Source organism: Plasmodium knowlesi (genome assembly GCF_000006355.2).
Source record: "Plasmodium knowlesi strain H genome assembly, chromosome: 4".
Lineage (NCBI taxonomy): Eukaryota > Apicomplexa > Aconoidasida > Haemosporida > Plasmodiidae > Plasmodium > Plasmodium knowlesi.
In genome coordinates this window covers 1-11,483 of record NC_011905.2, presented here as the reverse complement: position 1 = coordinate 11,483, position 11,483 = coordinate 1, and the positions used below count along the sequence as shown (strand labels likewise).

The 11,483-nt window shown below is 37.5% G+C and overlaps 1 protein-coding gene across 1 annotated transcript in view; it reads right to left on the bottom strand.

Moving 5' to 3' along the window:
- PKNH_0400100 (SICAvar, type I) overlaps positions 1-8,860 on the bottom strand; it is a gene marked incomplete at both ends in the record, with an annotated part of 13,941 nt that extends 5,081 nt beyond the window's left edge. The window contains 7 exons of the mRNA XM_039113844.1: positions 2,347-3,009; positions 3,143-3,228; positions 4,122-4,659; positions 5,013-5,687; positions 6,695-6,819; positions 7,685-8,606; positions 8,738-8,860. Of these exons, the coding sequence (XP_038969456.1) occupies positions 2,347-3,009; positions 3,143-3,228; positions 4,122-4,659; positions 5,013-5,687; positions 6,695-6,819; positions 7,685-8,606; positions 8,738-8,860 (3,132 nt within the window). The remainder of the gene's footprint in view (positions 1-2,346; positions 3,010-3,142; positions 3,229-4,121; positions 4,660-5,012; positions 5,688-6,694; positions 6,820-7,684; positions 8,607-8,737) is intronic.
- Between the last annotated feature and the right edge of the window lie 2,623 nt (positions 8,861-11,483).

Here is an 11,483-nt window from a genome sequence, read left to right as displayed (position 1 = left end):
CAACCTTATTCTAATACCCTGAGAACCTTATTCCGACACCCTTACCACCTTTATTCTAACACCCCCCCAACATTATTCGGACACCCTTACCACCATATTCTAACACCCCTAAAACCTTATTCTAGCAACCTTACCACCTTATTCTAATACCCCTAAAACTTTACTCCTATACCCCTAAAACCTTATTCTAACAACCTTACCACCTTATTCTAACACCCCTAAAACGTTATTCTAACACCCTTACAACCTTATTCTGACACCCTTACCACCTTATTCTAACACCCTTACCACCTTATTCTAACACCCTTACCACCTCATTCTAACAACTTTACCACCTTATTCGGACACCCTTACCACCTTATTCTAATACCCCTACCACCTTATTCTAACACCCTTACCACCTTATTCTAACACCCTTACCACCTTTTTCTAACATCCTAACAAACTTATTCCAACACCACTACAACGTTATTCCGGCACCCTTACAACCTTCCTCCTGAACCCGGAATCTGAATTCTAACACCCCTACAACGTTATTCCTAACCCCCTACAATGTTATTCCAATACCCTTACAACCTTATTCTAACACCCTTATAACCTTATTCCAACACCCCCACAACGTTATACAAACACCCCTACAACCTTACTCCTATATCCTACCACCTTATTTCAACACACTTACCACCTTATTCTAATACCCTTACCACCTTATTCTAACACCCCTACAACTTTATTCTAGCACCCTTACAACCTTATTCCAATACTATTACAACCTTACTCCTGTACCCTACAACCTTACTCCTGTACCCTACAACCTTACTCCTGTACCCTACAACCTTATTCTAATACCCATACAACCTTATTCTAATACCCATACAATCTTATTCGCGTACCCGTACAACCTTATTCTGGCACCCTTACAACCTTCTTCCTACGGCCGTAATACCTTATTCTAACACCCTTATCACCTTCTTCTGACACCCTTACCACCTTATTCTGGCACCCTTACCACCTTATTCTAACACCTTTACCACCTTATTCTAACAACCTTACCACCTTATTCTGACACCCCTGAGACCCTATTCTGACACCCCAAAAACCTTATTCTAACACCCCCCCAACCTTATTCCAATACCCCAACAACATCATTCCAACACCCCTACCCGCGTTATTCCAATACCCGTACCACCTTATTCCAATACCCCTAAAACTTTACTCGAACACCCTAAAACCTCATTCCTATACCCCGAATATTTTACTCATACACCCTTACAACCTCCTTCCTACAACCCTACAACCTTCATCCTAAACCCGGAATCTGAATTCTGACACTCTTACACCTTATTCTAACACCCTTACCACCTTAATATAACACCCATACAACCTTATTCTGACACCCCTACAACCTTATTCTAGTACCCTTACAACCTTTATTTCTGAACCCGGAATCTGATTTCTAACACCCCTACAACGTTATTATAACACCCCAACAACCTTATTCTAACATCCCTACAACCTTATACTAACACACTTACCACCTTATTCTAATACCCCTAGAACCTTATTCTTACACCCATACCACCTTATTCTAACACCCCTTATAACCTTATTCCAACACCCCCACAACGTTATACAAACACCCCTACAACCTTACTCCTATATCCTACCACCTTATTCAAACACCCCTACAACCTTATTCTAATACCCCTACAATCTTCATCCTGAACCCGGAATCTGATTTCTGACACCCCTACAACCTTTATTCTATCTCCCTTACAACCTTACTCCTATACCCGGAATCTGATTTCTGACACCCCTACAACCTTCATCCTAAACGCGGAATCTAAGTTCTAACACCCTAACAACCCTTATTCCTGTAACCTTCAACCTTATTCTAATACCCCTAAGACCTTATTCTAACACCCCTACAACATCATTCCAACACCCCAAAACCATACACCTATACCCTAGAACCATACTCCTATACCCTTAAACCTTACTCCAATAGCTTTAAAAACTTATTCTAATACCCTGACCACCTTTATTCCAACACCCATACAACCTTATTCCAATACACTTAGAACCTTATTCTAATACACTTAGAATCTTATTCTAATACCCCTGAAACCTTATTCCAATACCCCTACTACCTCATTCTAACAACGTTACCACCTTATTCTAGCACCCGTACAACCTTATTCCAACAGCCATACAACCTTATTCCAATACCCGGACCACCTTATTACTGAACCCGGAATCTGATATTTTTTTTTTTTTTTTTTTTTTTATTCTTTTTTTATTCCCTTTTCTTCTTATTTCTTTTTCTTTTGATTGCATTATACTTACCGCATTGCTGTTTGGTGGTACCTGTAGTTTAAGTGCTTCAACTTTCGATGATAAACACTGGAGACGCCTGCATAAGAGGCCGCTGTTCCCTTCTGTTGTAGTTATTTTTTCCAGGGTGGCATTAAGTTTGGTCTTTTTTTCACTGTCCTCGAGTAATTTTTCCAGTTTCTCCTTCACTTTCACAGTTTCATTGCCAACCGTGCAACTGTGATGTTTGTTATTATCCTCAATATCGTCCCATTTGCAAACGAAGCATGGTTTACCGTTATTGCAATGAACCCTTGCAATATCATTTGCCTTTGCAAAAGCTGCCTTAATCCCTTTAGATATGTCACAAATGGGGCTTTGTTCTTTCATTTTTTGTACGATGGTCTTTAACATGAAGCAGCCTACTAATTGTTTATACTCTTGGTTATCATAAGGGTTTAGATTCTGACCCTTGGGCCCTATGTTATATTCATCCTTAATATTAGATATGCGGAACAAACCGCCTGCGACCATCTCGCAGGCGGTCTTGTTCGCGACGCCGTGGGCATCGGCGCCCCAGTCAGCGTCGTCTTTGTCCCTGTCGCAGTGGGAGGCAACTGCAGTCTGTTTTGTTCTGTCCTTCATGTGATCTAGGAGTCCCCCGAAAATCCAGCCGGCGTCCTCAATAATTCCACTCTGCAAATGTATATATACATATATATATATATATATATATATATATACATATGCATACATGTAAACATGTATGCACATTGAAAGTGGTGCACTGAGTGCACATCAGTTATAGCAGAAAGATGTAGTTACTTACGATGGGCTGGTTATTTCTATTTGCTCTCCACTTGGGCGCAATACAATTAAGTTGTTCACATAAGTCCGTCTGATCACACGGTTTACCTATACACGTGTAGGAAAAAAAAGAGAGAAGGAATGTTATTCTTTGTTGTTGGTGGTTGTGTTGTGGTTGTGTTGTGGTTGTGTTAGTATGTTGTGTTGTGGTTGTGTTAGTAGGTTGGTTATGTTGGTTGTGTTAGTATGTTTGGTTGTGTTAGTATGTTGGTTGTATGTCGGTTGTGTTAGTATGTTAGTTATGTTAGTATGTTGGTTGTGTGTTAGTATGTTGGTTGTGTTAGTATGTTGTGGTTATGTTAGTATGTTGTGTTGTGTTAGTATGTTGTGTTGTGTTAGTATGTTGTGTTGTGTTAGTATGTTGTGTTGTGTTAGTATGTTGGTTGTGTTGGTTGTATGTTGGTTATGTTAGTATGTTGGTTATGTTAGTATGTGTTGGTTGTGTTAGTAGGTTAGTTGTGTTAGTATGTTGGTTGTGTTAGTATGTTGGTTATGTTAGTATGTTGGTTATGTTAGTATGTTTGGTTGTGTTAGTATGTTGGTTGTGTTGGTTGTATGTTGGTTGTATGTTGGTTGTACGTTGGTTGTATGTTGGTTGTATGTTGGTTGTATGTTGGTTGTATGTTGGTTGTGTTAGTATGTTGGTTGTGTTAGTATGTTGTGTTGTGTTAGTATGTTGGTTGTGTTAGTATGTTGGTTTGTGTTAGTATGTTGGTTATGTTAGTATGTTGGTTATGTTAGTATGTGTTGGTTATGTTGGTTGTATGTTGGTTGTGTTGGTTGTATGTTGGTTGTGTTGGTTGTATGTTGGTTGTATGTTGGTACCATCACAACCAACATTCTGTGTTGATATCAACACAACCGACATTCGTTAGTGTTGGTGGTACCAACACGACCAACATTTTGTGGTGATTATGTTGGAGTGGGTTATTTCTACTTACATATGGTCGTAGTTAGAGAAGACGTCGTTAAGGGAGTAGTACTAGTAGTAGTAAGAGCCTCATCCTTAACCATTCCTTGAACTTTCTCCTTTACTTTGTCATTGTTATTATTCACCTTGCAATTGTCAAAATTACTGTCATACCTCGGACACGTAAAACATTTATCATTACTACTGCAGTTACTGCCCCCCCTAATAGCTGCATTCTTCGTCTCAAAAGCATGCTTTATCCCTTCCTTCGTATGTTTTTCATCCTTACATGGAAATTCTTTGTCTTCTAATTTATCGGCAATGGCATTTAATAAAACACAGCGCATCGTTCTTTTGAACGATGCCTCAACAGAGTTGTTGCCGTTGTCTTGGATGTCGTAGAGGTTTTTTAATCCTGCTGCTATAAGGAGGCAAGCCTCCTTTCCATTCCCTCCGGTGATATTGCTGCAGTATGTATCAAGGTTGCCATTCTTCTCTTTAGATGTAGCACTGCCCAGGGCAGTGCGAAGGGGGGAGATTTGCTCTTTGACTTTGTCCCACACTTGATCCTATAAGTAATATATATATATATATATATATATATATATATATATATATATGCATATGCATAAATGCATATGCATATATACATATGTATGTATACATACATATGTATACATACATATACGTATACATACATACATATGTATATTTGTACATACATATATATATGTATACATATATATATGTACATACGTACATATACATATATATGTAAGTATATATATGTACATATATATGTACATGTATATATAAGTGTATATGTACATACTTATACATACATACGTATGTATATATGTATACATAAGTACGTCCGTATGTATGTATAAGTATGTACATATTCGTATGTATCATTACTTACCCATTCACGTTTTCCTCCAGTACCACCGTTACCTTGCTTCATCCATCTGTTGGCAACACATTTGAACTGGTCACAGAGCTCTTCTACTTTATTTACTTCCTTTGCCATGGTTTGAATTTTGGTGTCCTCCTTATCGACAATTACATCCAATTTCTCTTTCACATTTTTCATTTCCCCCTGGTCATTTGTTTTAATTTTGCATTCCTCCCAATTTTTGTCATCCCCTTGCCAATGGCAAGGAACGCAGAGTTCCTTGCCATTGACAATACAAGCGGAAGATGCTTTTTCCTTTGGGTTCTTCCATGCATTAAATGCCGTTGTTATTCCTTGCTCTATGTCACAAACAGCTTTATCTTTCATGTGTTTTGCATAAGCATGAAGTAAGAAACAACCCATCGTTTGTCTAAACGATGGGTTGTTCTTTAAGACGTCGTCTGGCGACGACGCCGACGTCGTCGCCGACGCCGGCGACGCCGACATATCCTTGTACAGTGCTTTAAAGCCGGCATGCAAGAAATTGCATGCCGCCTTTTCAGAAGGAGTTGCTGGTCTATCACCGCTACTTCCATCTTTCACATTTTCGCAATCATCTCCGCTTCCTGCTGTACCATTTGTGTTCATTGCATCTGACAGTTCTGTCCACAGCTCCTTTACCTTCTCATCCCAAAACTTGTTCTGTAAGTAAAGTAATATATATATATATATATATATATATATATATATATATATATATATATATATGCATATGCATAAATGCATATGCATATATACATATGTATGTATATACATACATACATATGTATACATACATACGTATATATACATATATATACATATACATGTATATGTATATATGTACATACATGTATATATGTATATGCACATATGCGTTTGCATATGTATGCATATATACATAGATATATGTATATACGTATATACATGTGTGTCTACATGCGTATGTACGTATGTGTACATATATACATATACATTTATGTATATATATGTGTATCTTTATATGTATATGTATATGCACATAGGCGTTTACATATGTATGTATATATACATAGATATATGTATATACGTATATACATGTGTGTCTACATGCGTATGTACGTATGTGTACATATATACATATACATTTATGTATATATATGTGTATCTTTATATGTATATGTATATGCACATATGCGTTTGCATATGTATGCATATATACATAGATATATGTATATACGTATATACATGTGTGTCTACATGCGTATGTACGTATGTGTACATATATACATATACATTTATGTATATATATGTGTATCTTTATATGTATATGTATATGCACATAGGCGTTTACATATGTATGTATATATACATAGATATATGTATATACGTATATACATGTGTGTCTACATACATATGTATGTACATATACGTATATATGTATATATATATGTAAATGTATATATATGTATATATGTACATTCATACATATGTATATATATATACATACGTATATGCGTATGTATATGTACATCCTTCCATATGTATATATATATATACATACGTATACATATATGTATATGTATGTATGTATATGTATGTATACATACATACGTACGTATGTATGCATCTATACATATGTGTATATATGTATCCAGGTATGTATATATACACTCATTCTTCCCACTTACAGTAGCCTTTTGTCCTGTTCCTTGTGCACTGGTCTGCGTATTCAAGTAATTCTGTATACATGTTAGGCGTTTGCATAAGGCGTCACTACTGGTGTTGTCCTTGTTCTGCTGGATACATGCTACAGCTGTAAAGGAAAAAAAAAAAAAAAAAAGATGATTAAATTGTGTTGATTGTATGTATGTTGTTGTTCCCTTTCCTTCCCCCTAAACCTTCCTTCCTTCCCCCTAAACCTTCCTTCCTTACCCCTAAGTAGTCTTTCCTTACCCCTAAGTAGTCTTTCCTTTACCCCTAAGTAGTCTTTCCTTACCCCTAAGTAGTCTTTCTATACCCCCAAGTAGTCTTTCTATACCCCTAAGTAGTCTTTCCTTACCCCTAAGTAGTCTTTCTATACCCCTAATTAGTCTTTCTATACCCCTAAGTAGTCTTTCTATACCCCTAAGTAGTCTTTCCTTACCCCTAAGTAGTCTTTCCTTTACCCCTAAATAGTCTTTCCTTATCCCTAAGTAGTCTTCCCTTTCCCCCCCCCCTAAGTAGTCTTTCCTTACCCCTAAGTAGTCTTCCTATACCCCTAAGAGTAGTCTTTCCTTACCCCTAAGTAGTCTTTCCTTACCCCTAAGTAGTCTTTCCTTACCCCTAAGTAGTCATTCCTTATCCCCTAAGTAGTCTTTCCTTCCCCTTCTCCTTCTTCTTTTCTTATTCCTTCCTTCCCTTTCCTTTCCTTCTTTCCTTTCCTTTCCTTTTCTTCCCTTCTTATTCCTTTCCTTCTATTCCTTCTCTTTCCCTTTCCTTTCATTCCCTTCTCTTTCATTCCCTTTCCTTCCTTCTCCCTCCTTTCCTTTTCTTTTTCTTTCCCTTTCATTCTTTCCCCTTCCCCTTTCTTCATCTTCCTTCCCTTTCCTTCCCCTTTCCCTTTCCTTTTATTTTACTATATTAATAATGTGTTATATTAATACATTCATATTTTAATGATGTAATAATGTAATACTTACCTAATTGGTCCTGGGCTGCTGTCTTCAATTGTTGCACTGCCCCCTCTATTTTTGTTATGTCAACTGAAGTTACACCGGCAGTACTACTCTCCACTAAGGGGGCAAGTATGTCGTTCAATGTTCCCGGTTGTAGACTTAAGTCGTCCTTTATTAATACGTCGAACGGATTTGACGAACCACCACTACCTTGAGTGGTGGTGGCAGTAGGAGTGGTGCCAACTATTCCGAACAATTTTGCCATGCTGCCTGTGTTATTCTTTAACTGTTGTTTCTTTTCTTCTGATGTCCGAGGAGACTTCCCATCAACCCCTCCCTTACATAAACCCTCACCATCGTATACTACTCCTCCCATTTTTCGAATTGACAAATTCGGAGGGTCCCCCTTCCCACTTGCCTTTGCCACCTTCCTTTCATTATCATACTGCTCAGCTTTCTGCCTATCTCCCTTAACCCAAGTTCTTATTTCCTCCCCAAGAATTGCTTTACCAAGGAGTATATCCTCAGAAGTGATGCTTTTACATTTATCCGGGTAGGATGAATTCTCACCTCCATTCAGGCGTCCTCCTAATTTTTCATTGACTGTGCTCCCCAGTTTCTCCACAACTCTTTCCAAATCGCAATGATCTCCGTACAATTCGGATAGCGCCACCATACCTACTAAACAACGTGGATACCATTCATGCGATTTAATGGATTTCTCAATTTCCACCTTCCCACCCTCTTTCTTCAGTCCACTTGTAAAATATCGAACTTGGACCATAGCTTTGCAGAATACCTTTAAACTATCTCCCTCTTTATCCATACGACTCTTTCCCAGTTTATCCATGTCCCCACACAGTTTAGCTATTTCGCCTAACTCCCCGGACTTCAGTCTTTCGGTCAAATCATTCCATGTTTCCATTAATTTTTCTTTAAGTCGTTCCTTTACCAAAAGAAAGGAGATGTAGGCAATATACACGCGTATATATATATTTACACATACACAGACATATACATATATATACATATATACATATACATATATGGTGTCCGCATCAACACTTATGCACTTACTGGAATGTTCTCATTGGTCTTGAAACTTCCATTTTTCAGCATCTCCTGCATCCATTCTTGCCATAGGGGCGTCGTCATACCGCCGCTACCGGCACTACTACCGGCACCACCTTGTGTTGTCATGGTTTGTGTGTCTTCGTCGTCACAAAAAAAAAAAAAATTAATATATATATATATATTATATATTATATATATATAATGTATATAGAAGTAAGAAGGAAAAGAAACAAAAAAAGAAGAAGGAAAAATATTCTTCCTTCTTTTTTATTCCTTCTTTCCTTTCTTCCTTACGAAACCTTCTTTTTCTTCCTCACGTACTCTTCCTTAAACCTTCTTTTCTTCCTTTCTTCTTTTCCTTCTTTTCCTTCCTTTTCTTCCTTTTCTTCCTTCCTTCCTTTCTTCTTTTCTTCCTTAAACCTTCTTTCCTTCTCATTCAATCTTACTTCTTCTTCCTTATCTTCCCTTTAGAACTTCTTTCTTTTCTTCTCATTCAATCTTCCTTCTTCTTCCTTATCTTCCCTTTAGATCTTCTTTCTTTCCTCCCTTAAACTTTCCCTCTTCTTCCTTATCCCTCCTAAAACATTCTTTCTCTTTTCTTCTCTTAATCCTTCCTTCTTTTCTTCTCATTCATTCTTTCTTCTCTTCTTCTTTCCCCTTCTTAAAACTTCCTTCTTTTTCTTCCTACTTTCCTTCCTTCTTTTCTTCTCTCTTCTTCCTTCTTCGTTCTTTTTTTTCTTAAAAGCCTTCTTTTTCTTTTATTCTTCCTTCTTCTCTTCTTTATTTTCTTCTTTTCTTCTTTTCTTTCCTTCCTCCTTTTCTTCTATTTCTTCTCTTCCTCTCTTCCTTATTGAACCTTTTTTCATTCCTTCCTTAAACCATTCTTCTTTTCTCATCCTTCCTTAAACCACTCTTTTTCTTCCTTACTCTTCCTTCTTTTATTCTTCCTTCCTTGAAACTTCTTTACTCTTTCTTTCTTTACTCTTACTTCCGTAAAACTTCCTTCTTTACACTTCCTTCTTTTACTCTTCCTTCTTTTACTCTTCCTTCCTTAAACCATTCTTTTTCTTCCTCTTTTACTCTTCCTTTCCTTGAACCCTCTTTTTCTTTCCTTCATTAAACCTTCTTTACTCTTCCTTCCGTAAACCATCCTCCTTTTTCTTCCTTCCTTAAACCACTCTTTTTTCTTCCTTCCTTAAACCTTCCTTCTTTACTCTTCCTTCCTTAAACCTTCCTTTTTTACTCTTCCTTCCTTAAACCATTCTTTTTCTTCCTTCCTTAAACCTTCCTTCTTTTACTCTTCCTTCTTTTACTCTTCCTTCTTTTACTCTTCCTTCTTTTACTCTTCCTTCTTTTACTCTTCCTTCTTTTACTCTTCCTTTTCTTCCTTCTTTACTCTTCCTTTCTTTACTCGTCCTTTCTTTACTCTTCTTTTCTTTACTCTTCCTTTCTTTACTCGTCCTTTCTTTACTCTTCCTTTCTTTACTCTTCCTTTCTTTACTCTTCCTTTCTTTACTCTTCCTTTCTTTACTCTTCCTTCATTCATTCTTCCTTCTTTTATTCTTCCTTTCTTTACTCTTCCTTCTATAAACCTTCCTTCTTTAAACCTTCCTTCTTTAAACCTTCCTTCTTTAAACCTTCCTTCTTTAAACCTTCCTTCTTTAAACCTTCCTTCTTTAAACCTTCCTTCTTTAAACCTTCCTTCTTTAAACCTTCCTTTCTTAAACCTTCCTTCTTTACTCTTGCTTCTTTACTCTTCCTTCTTTATTCTTCCTTCCTTAAACCTTCCTTCTCTTCCATTGTTTACTCTTCCTTCCCTAAAACCCTCCTTCTTTTCTTCCTTCCTCCAGAATCATCCCCTTCCTTCTTTTCTTCCTTAAACCACTCTTTTTCTTCCTTCCTTAAACCATTCTTTTTTTCCTGCCTCCTTTCCTAAAAGACATTTCACTCCATCCTTAAACCACTCTTCTTTTTCTGCCTCCTTTCCTAAAAGACATTTCTATTCCTTCCTTAAACCATTCTTTTTCTGCCTCCTTTCCTAAAAGACATTTCCTTCCTGTCCTCCTTAAAGACTTTTCTATTCCTTCCTTAAAGCACTCTTCTTTTTCTGCCTCCCTTCCTAAGAGGCATTTCCTTTCTGTCCCTATTAAAGACCTTTCTATTCCTTCCTTAAACCTTCTTCTTTTCCTGCCTCCTTTCCTAAAAAACATTTTTCTCCTTTTTCCTTCTCCTTTCATGCTTTGCTTCGTTCCTACACTTTTCTACTTTTCGTTCTAATTAATATAGACGTGGAGTGTCGGGTTCCGGGTTTCGGGTTTTGGGTTTAGGGTTTTGGGTTTAGGGTTTTGGGTTTAGGGTTTTGGGTTTTGGGTTTTAGGTTTAGGTTTAGGGTTTTAGGGTTCAGGGTTCAGGGTTTAGGGTTCAGGGTTTAGGGTTCAGGGTTCAGGGTTTAGGGTTCAGGGTTTAGGGTTCAGGGTTTAGGGTTTTAGGGTTTAGGGTTCAGGGTTTAGGTTTAGGGTTTAGGGTTCAGGGTTTAGGGTTCATGGGTTTAGGGTTTAGGGTTCAGGGTTTAGGGTTCAGGGTTTAGGGTTTAGGGTTTAGGGTTTAGGGTTTAGGGTTCAGGGTTTAGGGTTTAGGGTTCAGGGTTTAGGGTTTAGGGTTTAGGGTTTAGGGTTTCAGGGTTTAGGGTTCAGGGTTTAGGGTTTAGGGTTCAGGGTTTAGGGTTTAGGGTTTAGGGTTCAGGGTTTAG